This window comes from Hemicordylus capensis, chromosome 1 (genome assembly GCF_027244095.1).
Source record: "Hemicordylus capensis ecotype Gifberg chromosome 1, rHemCap1.1.pri, whole genome shotgun sequence".
NCBI lineage: Eukaryota > Metazoa > Chordata > Lepidosauria > Squamata > Cordylidae > Hemicordylus > Hemicordylus capensis.
The window spans coordinates 69,629,244-69,642,662 of record NC_069657.1 but is presented as its reverse complement, the minus strand read 5'-3'; the positions used below and the strand labels follow the sequence as shown (position 1 = coordinate 69,642,662).

General features: G+C 43.4%; 1 protein-coding gene across 4 annotated transcripts in view; it reads left to right on the top strand.

Moving 5' to 3' along the window:
* Nucleotides 1-13,419, top strand: part of CCDC9B (coiled-coil domain containing 9B) — an 86,531-nt gene that overhangs the window by 61,436 nt on the left and 11,676 nt on the right. For all 4 annotated transcript variants that reach the window (XM_053273441.1, XM_053273430.1, XM_053273450.1 and 1 more), the window contains 3 exons: nt 1,372-1,427; nt 3,058-3,111; nt 5,494-5,599. In XM_053273441.1, the coding sequence (XP_053129416.1) occupies nt 1,372-1,427; nt 3,058-3,111; nt 5,494-5,599 (216 nt within the window). The remainder of the gene's footprint in view (nt 1-1,371; nt 1,428-3,057; nt 3,112-5,493; nt 5,600-13,419) is intronic.

Below are 13,419 nucleotides of genomic sequence, written 5' to 3'. Positions count from 1 at the left end.
GTGCCCAATGCTGGGACAACACAACACGAGGGCAGAGGGCTGTTACCTTCATGCCTGCCTGTAAGATTCCTAGAAGCATAAGAAACAGAATGATGGATCACATGGATGTTTGGACTGATCCAGCAGGGCTTTTATTAAAACAACCCCTACTCAGCTATAGAGTAAGGTTGTGCACATGACTGCTAGGGCTGGGGTTGGAGAGAGCTTTAGGGAAGGCAGGATCCAGCCAACTTTCCTTCACATGACTGCTGTTTCTGCTGGGTGCCACTGGTGCTGCAGTGAGTGGCGTGGTGATCCAGAGACAGGGGGAAGGAAGTCTGGCTGCCAGGAATCCCAGAATGCACCATACAAGCAGTATGATGTGTTCTGACGGCTGAGTTGTTCCTTGCCCCCCACATCTATGCTGCTAATGGCTGCCAGCAGCCTGCTCTCCCACACGACCGGGCAGTGAAATAGGAGATGCATGCATATCTTCTTCCTCCTCACTTTTAGCCTGAATTTCAAATCCAGGATACTTTGTGGTAGGACTGTGCACGGAACTGCTCCAGGTGGTTCGGTCCACATATTGGTTCTGATGAACTGGCTGGTCTTTGGTTTGTGCCTGAAACCAGCTCGGCCCTGGGTCTAGTGCTTGTAAAGGGGAACCCAGAAAGGATTCCCCCTTACAAGCACTGGAAGAAGCCTACAGGGCTTTAAAGGGGCAGGCAGGGGACGGGGGATTGCCTTACCCACCACAGCTGTGATGCAGCTCCTTGGCAGTGGGCCAGTGCTGGCTCCTCTAGGCCTTGCTGATGCTCCCCCCATCATCTTGGCCCAGCTTTTGCTGGAATTCCTGAGGAGCCGGATTCCCCTTACTGGATTCCCCTTTACAAGCACTAGAACTGGGTTGAACCAGTTTGATCCAAACCAGGTCCGGACTGGCTCAAGTGTGGACTGCCCCCCAACTTTTGGAGGGCTGGGCTGGTTCAAGCTCAGACGGTTGAACCAAGTCGGTTTGACTCAAACCCTGGTTCAAGTCGAACCCGTTTGCACACCCTTACCCGGTGGAGAAGCTCTGGAATTTGGAGCGATCCCAGCACTTCTCATGACCAACCAACCCTACCTGGGCTAGCACTAACTGGTTGTGAGAATAACCATTATGTTGGCTAAAGGTTATTTGCAAGGAGGAAGACACAGAAGTTGCAAGAAAGGAGACTTTTGCACAGAGTTCATTGTATACAATACACAGGAAATTTTGTATAGGCTGATCCCTTTTTTGCATATTGACAAGGGATAGATTTAGACAGCCATTTTTCACTCATAGAGATCAATATGCATTCAGTATCGATTTTTAGTGGCTTTACACTTAAAATGGTCCTTTTTCACCTTCAGGTTTGAGGAAACTAAAGATGGGGAGACAGCTTTGGATTGCCCCCACAGTAAGAAAGGTCAGCAAGGGATACGATACTTTTGTTCGTCTGTCTGTTTGTTTAACGTGTCTACTACCCAGCTGATGAATGCCCTCGGTTGGATCAATTAATTCAGTCAAGAGCATTGATTGTAATTGATTGAATTACAAATAAGAGAAAAACAGTGAATGCAAATATCAAATCCAAAACAATTGTAAAATTGAAAAGAAACACATAAAAATCCTAAAAACAATTTAACAGCTTGTAAAGCCAGTAAAACTAATACACTTTACCAAGCCTAAATGTTCATCATGCCATTTGTGAAGGATATACTTTTGGGGTGTTTTCTTTGACTGAGGCACAAATGACCAGGCTCAAACTATCATACTTGGGACCCATTGTGTGAAGACCCAGCTCCCCTGAGAAGTCCATAAAGCTGGGGAAAATTGAAGGAAAGAGTAGGAGAGGATGACCAGCAGCAAGGTGGATGGACTCGATTATGACAACAATGAATGCACCACTGAGATACCTTAAAGGCCAAGTTGAAGACAGATCAGCATGGAGAGAATCTATCTATGTGGTCACTAAGAGTCGACACCAACTTGACAGCACTTAATCAATCACTCAATGTGGCTCTGAAGGATTATGCTCACATAACTTTTTTTTAAAAAAGTCATACCTATATCTGAACCAAAAATAATGGGAGAATGAGGATGCATTCACTTTGCCTGAGAAGACTTGCCTTGGATGTACAGAAACAAGCCTGTGCATCATAATGCCCATCACTTTGTTCACATCTTCAGATTGAGATGCGTCTGACAGGAATGTGTCTATTTTCTTATAAGGTGGGAAGCAACCCTTGATGTGTGTGCAAGGTTCCAAGAGCAGTTGATCCTGCTGAACCTGAAACCACATGGCTGTATATAAAGCCAGATAAACTTGATATCCGACTATGTTTTGGAATGGATGGAAGAAAGATCCTGGACACCATTCTCAAATTCCGGGCTTGATTCTTGCACTGTTGTGGTAACTTTGGCCACGCAGAGTCTTTGCCCGAACAGAGTCTTTATTTCCATGTTGTTTTGGGATAAGGGATAGTCCTGACTGAGAAGAGTTAATCTATAAAGAAAATAACTGTTCTTGTTCTGTTCAGTCAAAGGAATGTTACAGCACAGCTATTTGGCTCTCATTTGTTTTTGTTTTTTAAAATTTCTTTGAGATATTTCCCAGGGCTCATTTAGCACAATTTGCCTTCAGAAAATGCAATCCAGTTGTACAATTTGGCTGGCAAAACACCCTACTTCATATTATAGTCAGCCTTAGAATATTGAAATTGGAAGGTTTTGATATTTAGGAAAGAGTCTGGGGCCATGACTGGAAACTGACCAAACCTCGTATGGTAGATAAAAATCAATATCCACTTCCTATTTCAGAAAAGAAAGCATATTTTGAAGGCAACATTTCAAGAAAAACTGGAGGTTTCGTACCACACAAACATGTAGAGTTCACTTCTATGTCCAAGCCTCTTTCCCCTATATTTACACATTTGTTGGTGTTGCCAAATCAGTCACTCTGTGCTATGCTTTTCTTTTGTTTTTGTAGTTGAGGGAAGAGATTTGCTTTTACAAACGGGTTTTCATGCTTTGTTTTTCATCCTTTGTTCTTTAAGGGGGAAGAAATGCTAAGAAATCTCAGCAACGATCACTGCCTTTTGAAGGAAAAGGCAAGTAGAACCCAGGATTGGCCCTGAATTCAATTCATTGTAAAAGCTGACTTTTGCCTTTTCCACATATTGGTTCATTCTGTTTCTTTTTAAGCTCCCACCTTACTTAATGATGGGCTCGTGTGCTGTCTTCAGACACTTGCACTGGATTCTGAAGAAACTCACCATCCCTCCTGGGCGCTTTCCAGACTAGCTGCTCAGCAGCAGCAAAATGCCTCTGTTCGGGCAAGTCGCATCCGAAACGTAAACAGTCTTGCAGCAACTAACAACCCGAAAAAAGAGCAACTTTTTCACGGTGGATATACAACGTTCTAGCTCTGTATCACAGTGATTAAATTCAAAACAAGGTATTGGAAATGTGAATGGTACCCTGCTGTCCACGTAGGGACTGCAGTGTCACGACGCAGGAAGTGTGGAAGCACACTTCGGAGACACATCATGACCCTGTTGTAGGATCTAGTCTGGAAAGTGCCCTGGAGACATTTGGTGCTCCACTTTAAAGTTGTCATGAAAGGGATGGGAAAGCAAGTGCTGGCCGGAAGGAGATGCTGCAAAAATACCAGCACAAGGAAGGTGTTCCATGTATGGCTGTAGCACTGAAATTCGCAGACATGTTTCTTCAGAACCTGACACAGGTTTCTGGAGGTTGCCTGAGAGCTTATCATTAAGTAAGGCAGGGATTTACATCAGGGTTCTTGCAAATACACTGCTTAGAGAAGAAGCTTTCCCCCAAGACCTGACCCAGAGTAATGTCTCCTATCGTTTACAGAAGTATTTTATTTGCTTTAGAAATACATGAGCCTACTATTCATTTAAAGGTAATTCCCAGCATCGGTCACAAGAATAAAAACAATTTATAAAAGCTACTGCAAAACAACAAATGATAAACTCAGTAGTATGAAACAGCTAAAAGCATAAAACACACAGCAGCAGAATAAAAACCAGACAAAACAAAACAAAACCACTAGTGCCAATGGGACCTTCATCTTAGGAAAAAATAGCAACATATTAAAGCCCCCTACCCTATACTGTGGTCCCAATCCAGATTGCCCCCTCAGCTGCTACTTAGGGAAGAAGAATCAAGCACACTAGGACCAATCCTCTGATTAATATACCTTGCAGCTTGGCCCTTAAGGCAGCAGAATAAAAGGCACTGAGTTTCATTCAGCTTTTCCAACCCATCAGCTGGTAATTGCATAAGTATTTATGGGTTAGTGATTGCATTCTATTCTAATATATCCATTGCTTTCCTCTTTTATTGCTTCTGTTGTACCCGTGTTTTCTGTGCCTTTCTGTGAAATCACTGTTTGATGGGGGTTGGGGGAGACTTTGTGATACTGAAGTAAAAGAGAAATTCTGTTTTTTCCAGCAGGAAGTATCAATCCTTTCATTGGAGGGGTGCATAGATGGGCTAGCAGCCAAGCAGAAAGCTGATGAGCAGCAAGGCAGAAACCATGGGTGCAGAAGCATGCTGAGAACAGTCACAGAGGAGAGAGATGTGCGGTGGGAGTGGGGGTGTGAGGGGTCACAATGCAGCGGTCCTAGTCATCATAGTTACCAGACCTATGTAAAAGAAAGTGATGCAGTTATGGGGAATGGTCAAAGGAATGTGACCCCATGAGAAGGCTGCATGGATTTTGTGGCTGAAGAGCATGGTGTTCTTATTGAATTATATTGTTTTTATCTTATTGTTAAGCATCCTGGGGTCTTAGGACAAAGGGCAGTATATAAATAAAAATATACTAATGGTAATACCGAGAAGTGGCGTGAGGGAAGGTAGCAACAGAATGTGTTTGCATAACCAAAGAATGACACACAAGTTGGCAAAGAACATCTTTGCATTAGGATAGAATGAAGGCATTCTAAAAAGCACCTTCCCATAACTTGCCTTTAATTGATATTTTCATCTTTTTTCCAACACAAGTCTCCTGTCACCTAAGGCCTGTTCAGACATTGTGTTGTATGAGTGCACAGCTTTCTGTGCACTCATACATGGCTTTTTTTTTAAAAAAAAAAATTAGAATGATTGTACCTGTGTTCATTTAAAAAGTAAACCTGGGTACAGGCTACTTCAAATGCAGGGTACAAATAAGATGGGCACTGCTGTATATGCATTCAGCATAACATGTGAATGGCTGTGTATGCATATAGATCTGTATTTGTGTACATTGTACACAGTTTGTACATGCGTTGAACACAGTATGAATAGGGCTCTGCTAACTGCAAGTTCTAGGCATGAGTAAAGATAATGAACCCCTCAGTCAGGCCTGTTATTGGGCCTTGCTTCAGTAATGGAGGCTGGAAACTCTATGTTAAAGGTCTTGGAGCTGGCATGACGTTGGACTGCCGAGCCTCTAGCTCTGGGTACGGCATGTTTTCCAGGTGGAGGACAACGCAGAACGAGCACCAGTGAGCCTGCTTCCAGAGCATTGCCTGTAGTGAGCAGCAAAGCCAGAGGGAAGGACAGGCTGACCGGCAGAGCCAGAAGGTAAGAGGGTGGAGACACACTTGACAAAGTCTCCCATGATAGTCTTGTTGACAAGATGGTTAAATGTGGCTGGATGATATTGCTGTTAAGTGGACTCACAGCTGGCTGAGTACTCGATGAATACTCCTCAAAGGCGCCACGTCATCTGGGAGGAAGTACCTGGTGGGGTCGCTAACAACTTAGGAGACAGAATCAAAGTTTAGTCCATTCTGGACAGGCTCAAACACTGGACCAAAACCAACACTATGACGCTCAAGAGAGATAAATGTAGAGTCCTGCATTTAAGCAAGAAAAATCAAATGACAAGAATAGGATGGGGGAGACTGGCTTGGTAGCATTTAGGGTTGCCAAGATTTCATTGCCAGAATGAGGGACACAAGTTTGTGGGGGATGTCTGGGGCGGGGAGGTGTATGCAGTGGTAATCAAGAGCCTGAGTATCAATGACGTATATGTTACTGAATACCAACAACACCAACAACAAAACAGCACTACTCCCTCTGCCCGCCAACAGGCACACCAGGCCCTGCCGCTCTTATAATTAAAGGGCCAGCAGTACTACCAGGAGCACTGCTTGAAGTCTGTGATCCTTGCAGCAATGGTAGTGGTAGGTCTGTGCTGGATACACTGGACCTGTGGCGGGGGCGGGGGGACCCTTGTGATCAGTTTCCTGGAGCTGTGAAGCCATGCCCACAGCCTGGCACCAGCATGGCTGTACAAGTGGGCAGAACCAAGGAACCAGAAAGTGGGAGGGGAAACTCTCACCTGCCTCTGGAGTTTTCCAAACTGGGAATGGGGGATTGTCTGCGATGCGATCCCCAGTTTAGAATGTTCACTGCAAACTGCTGTTCTAAGCCAGTTCCTGCGATGTCTGAATGCGGCCTATGCCTCTGTTAATGCAGCCTGAGATTGCATTTGCTTAAAGAAACTAATGTAATCTTGAGCTGCATTAACAGAGGCATAAAGGCTATTCATATGGGCAGCCCACACTGGGCTAGGCTGTTTGTGTGCAGTGCCAGAATCTGCGTGGATCCCGGTGTTGTCTGCTCGCCTAATCCTGCTTTTAATCCTGGCCTTTGGCGAGTCAAGTGTCTAGAGTGCCTGACTGCTAGGGGATTGCCCTAATGCACAGTGCTCATTGGTATATTGTGGGATATATTGTGGGATATCCGGAGGCCGGGTCACATTGTCCCGGCCTCTGGAGTTCTGCACTGCTTAAGCAGCGTGGATCGTGTGGGAGCACAATCCACACTCTCGCCACCAAGGGAGGACTGTCTGGGCAGGAGTTAGAGTTCCGTGCAGCCTTGCCCCTACCCACCTACATGATTATGTGCATAGCCTTATAGTGTTTTCAGATCGCAAGTAATAGTTTCACTCTCTTCTGTGCTGGTCAGATCTCACTTGGAGTACTGCATCTGCCTGCAGCCCAAGTAGACACACAACTGGGGACTGAGGTAATTGGGCACACACTCTCTTACCTCAGTAAAAGCCTGGGAGAAAACCAGCAGGGCAGCTCTGGGATCGGCCTCGATCCCGGCATTTCACATGAGCAGCCCTACCCAGGTAGGGCTGCACAAGCCTGGGTAGGGCTGCTTTTATGAACAGCCTGATTGTATCATTGGTTGCTGCTCTTGGAACCCTTGCAGACCCTTGCAAACTTGTCTTACAATGGACAAGGACACATTTCTGTTAACCATTATTGTTCAGTCTCCTCCAGGTATGATGGGTAACTAATCACGATTTCAAGAACAAACTGTATCACTGAGGGAAATGCATGTAAATTCCCTAAGGCAGTGATTCGGGGAACCTGAATGAAACAAACACATTGTATTTACTCTCTCTGAACTGCACTGCACTGAGAATACTGGTCCAATCATATCAACGATTCTTCTTTTCTGTCTTCCTGTGTTGCTGAGTCGCAATGCTGAATCTGGGAGGCAGGCCCATATTCATATTTCCTAAAATCAAACTAATACTGATGACTATGAACTACATATCTATTCATTGTGAATTTTCATTTTAATGATGCTATAATAAATGATCGTTGCATTTTTGTAAAATATATGAAAACAGACACAGACATTTACTGGCCAGCCTATTCACAGTGCCTTTGTTAAAAACACTCCCTCTCTCGACATAGGCTAGGAAACAAAACTCCCTTGAATAAGGTGTGCTTCAGGCTGTCATAGGAACATAGGATGCTGCTTTATACGCAGAGGTGCAGCTAGGTAATTTGGAGCCTGGACCTAATGAGCTAATGCCCCCCCGCCCTTTACAAGATAAGCATCTTCTACATATAAATATACATACAAATATGACTACGACAAAAATTTTATACCACTTTTCAAGAAAAGTTCCCAAAGTGGTTTACATAGATATAAATAAATAAAATGGCTCCCTGTCCCCAAAGGGCTCACAATCTAAAAAAGAAACATAAGATAGTCCCCAGAAACAGCCACTGGAACGATGTTATGCTAGGGACAGATAGGGCCAGTTGCTCTCCCCCTGCTAAATAAAGAGAATCACCACTTTAAAAAGGTGCCTCTTTGCTCAGTTAGCAGGGGTACTAACTGAGTGTACACATACATATGTACACACATGAGATCTGGTTAATTTCATTTTTGAAGACCCACTTGGATGTTCACATTTAGACATTATGAAAGCACCTACAGAATAAACAAAGTGTAACAAGCAAGGTCTCGGGGGACATATTTCCTGCTTTTCCACCAGCTACACAGGGGCTTTAGAGCACGTTGCAACAGAAAATTAAATAAGCAGATAAAAATAAACATCCATGATGTACGCAGCCATGCTAGCTTGCCATAAGCATGAACTTTTTATACCCTTCCATCTTTAGCCTCTTGTTATGCTGTTAGCCAAACTTCATTGTGGCCTTGAAACTTATATCATACCATTATATTATACCACATGCACCATGAATATTACAGTCCTCAAGTTTTTGTTTTTGTGAAAACAGAGGCATTTACCACCATTGTTTCTGCCAGTATTTAAATAGCAATAACAAAAACAGATTCAATCCTGCCACTTAAATAAGCTGAATGCACTATTTTTTATACCACAACATGCTCAGGGAAAGCTGGAAACTTTATTTTATTTTTAGAATAAATTCTGAATGAGATACTTCCCACTGACCTGCACATACCACATTTTTCATGGGCAGTCCTGTGACTCTCCCCTCTTCATCCTTTGCCTCCACTCACTCTGTCTGGAGTGTGCCAGCCGCAGCAACGGCAGGGGAGAAACGTAGTGAAGAAACTCTTCTTTGGCACTTGGCAGGTGTGGGCAATGGGGTGGGGGCAAATTGGTGGTGGTGGGGCAGTTCAAGGGACAATACTTTTTAAGGGTGGGGGAGGGTGCTCTTACCCCTCCCACTGTATTTCCCCCACAGGCACCCCACTTTAAAAGGGTCTGGCAGGGCGACAGCGTACCTCCCTGACACCCCATTGCCTTGTTGGATTGGAAGTGACCAGGAGTACCTGACGTGTGCGGGCATGTCGTCCATGTGCATGAGTGAGTGAGATGTGTGTGTGTGCACCTGACATGGGCATGTGCGTCAGGAACTTTTGGACACTTCCAGTCTAACGAGACAACAGGGCAGCAGGGAAGTACACTGCTGCCCCGCCAGACCCTTTTAAAGTGCAGCGCCGGTGGGGGAAATGCTGCTGGAGGGGTAAGAGCAGCCTCCCCCACCCTTAAAGGTATCCCCCCTGCCTTTGAACCAGCTGAACTGCCGGTCTTTGAACCTATTCGGAGGTCTGTAAAAGGGGCCCGCTATCCCTGCTATCAACTTCGCAATGCCTGGACCAATATGAACCAAATCAGGTGCAGTTGTAGGGACACCTCAACAGTGTAGTTTGTGATGATGTCATCCACCCTGATCCAAGATGGCAGACATGTAAACTTTTGAGGTGCAAGTGGGCTAACTTATGAACCACCTAACTGATTTGAACCAAAATTGCTACAGCTGTAGTGACACATAGGGTTGCCATAATGGTGTGTGATGTCATCCACTCCAATTCAAGATAGTAGCCATATGAACATTTGAGGCACAAGCGGGCTAATTTGTGGACTGCCTAACCCATTTAAACCAAATTAGGTACAGTTGCAGTGAGTGGCACACAGGGGCACCTCAACAGCGAAGTCTGTGATGATGTTATCCACCCCGATCCAAGATGGCGGATGCATGAGCATTTGAGGTGTGAGAGATCTAACTTGTGGACCTCAATTTGAACCAAATTTGATCCAGTTGTAGAGACAGTGAAAGGAAAGTAGGCTGATTAGTTCTTACTACAACTTTATTTTATGTATGTATGTATGTATTTATTTATTTAACATATTTGGATACCGCTTAAAACTTATGTCTCTGGGCTTGTTATTAAACTTGTTATTAAATTCTGTAATGTTGTCCTTTTAGGACATTGTCAGTACAATAATACCACCAAATTCCATGTAGTTATTTACCAGAAATGGTTTGGTTTCTGTGGATGAAAACCTTCCAGAGATAACTTTATATTCCAAACATGAATGGGCTTTTCCTATCTGGATGCAAAGTTAAATGGACTGAAGCCTCTTTACAAGAACTTGCTCGGACATTTTTGACCAGTTTGCAAATATAGCTCAGGATGCATTCAATGTTCATTCACACCAGTTCTGCGATTCCTCCTATCAACTTGATGGCCCCATCCCATATCCTGCTTTTGCAACATTTTAGCAAGATACCCCTTTGGTGACTATTCTGTTTCCAGGTTTTCATGTCACCTCACCCCTTTAGGAATAAAACCTAGGATGTCACATGACCCCCTCTGGCCTTGGCATATAAATATGAGCTTTTGTCACCCCTTTGGTGCAAGGCACAACTCATAAGGTACATGATCCAATACATAAGGTACACAATCCTACCATCTGTGGCATTGGAGGGAAGGTTCCAGAAAATCCCCTATATTGACTGTCCATGCCCCTGTGGATTATGAGCTGTTGAAACTGTGGGGCACGTCCTCGATCATGACCAGGGGCTCAAGGTTGACTCAGCGGGGCAGCAGTCGATCATGACCAGGGGCTCAAGGTTGACTCAGCCTTCCATCCTTCCGAGGTCGGTAAAATGAGTACCCAGAAGGTTGGGGGCAATATGCTAAATCATTGTAAACTGCTTAGAGAGCTCCGGCTATAAAGCGGTATATAAATGTAAGTGCTATTGCTATTATACTGTGTTTTTTTATCATGAGCTCTGTAATGTTTTAATTGTACCTTTTAGACTAAAATTGCCAGGACATTCAGATGAATTTTACGTTTCATTTATTTTCTAAGATCAGCAGCCAACTATTACCTTCAGTGTTGCCAAATTTTGTGCTGCAGCATGTAGAATTCACCCGCTAATAACAGCTTCTATCAATTTGTGACTGGATAACTCAGTAATTTAGAAATATAAAGCGATTAGTTTTAGTTACTAAGGAATTAAGTAGTCTTATGTACTGGACTGACACATGTCTTGTGATTGCTTTGCATTTTATTTTGCTGGTCAAAGACTGTAAGTAATTTCTGTTCTGTTCTGTGGATGTATGGGAACCATAAATACGCCATAATAGTAACAACAGTTTTTGTTACAAGACATTTATTGAGGCTTAAAATGCCATTAACACATTACCACCTGTCCATTATGATTTTTAATATCAGCATTACTCACACAACTACAAAGCAGTAACGTTTTACAGTGGGGATTTTTCACCAGTGATATGGCAAGTAGTTGTTGGTTTTGGTGGCCATTAAATGTTTTCTGCTTATTATACTTATACATGTGCCTATCCTAGATCACAGTGTTGTTGTTTTTTGCCATTTACTTCTTTGTGATGGAATTTATTTATTTATTTATTTTAAAAAAACAAATTAATTTTTTTTTGGTAAATGAACTAGTGTCTGATACTTAAGACATTCTATACTGCAAACTTAAGACATTCTATATTGCAAACTTAAATCACATTAACAGGCATTGTTTCTTCCAATAAGTGAGCCTTATTATTCCATTCTCACAGCATAAAAATGCTTTAGAAAGGAGTGAAAATATGGCTGTACTTGCCTTTTAAGGCTCTGCTGGAGTTGTAAAAGGGGGGGGCAGTTTGAGTTTGTTTAATTTCCTGCTGTGGAGGAATAGCTTTCTATTCCAGTGCTTGCTACCACATGTGGAGGATCCACCCTGCTGCTAACACCAGACATAGATCTTCCCCAAAATTACAAATTTAACCATTGTCACCAAGTAGACTTCTAGGCTGTTAGCTGAGTCTACTACAACAGCCTTTCAAACCTGTGTCGCCAAAAACAAACCTTGGGAGGGTGGCAAAGCTTGTAGGTGTGGGGTGGAGTAAAGAGAAGCTATTTTTTTCTTTAAAGGTAAACAAGTATTTTACTTTGCAATTAGTTCACTTAAAAGTTGTTTCACATGTTTAGTATATATAAAACAAAGCCATCAACCAAAAGAGCATAGGGGACAAACAAATTGTGGGCAAAAACGCATCCACTAACCTGACTCTCACTGAGTCCCAACTTAGAGTCCTTGAATATCACTGTTAGCAACTCTGGCTTTTCCTTCTGCAGTCTCTTGGTCCTCATCACAGTACAGGCCTGTGGTTCAATCCAACCTGGTTCTTCTGTGATTTCAGCTTTTGCTACAGCCACAGCACTAATTCGAGCTGTGCTAGCAGTTCTTCAGCTTTGACTGGCTTCAACTCCTCCACTTGGACTGGACTCAGTTCTTTCAGCTCACCAACATTTACTTCTTGTCCTGACTTCTCTCTCCTTTTCTCTGCAAACTCCAGCTCTTATTACTGCAGACTGACTTCCAAAACTCAACTCACTGCGAAATCCAAAACTCAACTTCTTTGCTCTTCAACTAGTTACTTCAGACTCTAACCCTCTCTGCTAAAGCTACCTCCTATATACACATAATTTTTCTCTAACCATTTTTTAAACAACCCAATCAGTAGAACCTAAGTTCTTCTAAGTGGTCTTTGTCCATCACACAGACGGGATTCATGCTGGCATGAAGAAATATCCAAAAAAAATTTCACTGTCTCTCCTGATAGGTAGCTTGGCTCCTCCCCCTTACACCTAGGTCACATGCTCAGCACTCTCCTCCTCAGTTCTTTTCTGCCTGCTGACGAAGAATCATCTTGGTGGAAATCCTTGCAGGCTTTTCTGAAGGAATAATATTTAGACTTAGTTTATTTTAATTTTATTCTCTCCTATCTTACTATTATATTTCTTTCTTCCATGTTTGGTGTTCTTTATTTCATGTTTAGTTCTCTATATCCACACTCCTTCTCCATAAGGGGATTCTTCTCTCTGCCCCAGTGTATGGCTAGCAAAGTGTCTTTTAAACGTTGCTCCCAGTGCTGGTCTTCTATCCCCTCAACAGGTGGACATAATCTTTGCCTGTTTTGTTTGGGCGTGACTACCACGGGATCGGTTCACATTTAAAGCTTTACCTGGAACATTGGGAATGTATCATGTTGGACAACTGGGTTCTCACCATCATTCGTCTCAGATATGCAATAGATTTCCTAGAATGACCACAGGACTCAGGGAGGAGGGCCACGTCCATAAATGCTGTCTTTCAAGGGGAGATGGAGGACCTCCTTCTAAAGGGGGCTATAGAGCCCTTCCCCCCCATTGGGGATGGGCTGTTCTCTCTATACTTCACTATTCCAAAATGGGCAGGGGGTTGCAACCCATATTGGATCTCCGTCTCCACAATTCCTACATGGAGTTCCTACATGGATGATAAGCATACACATTTCCGTATGCTTATCAT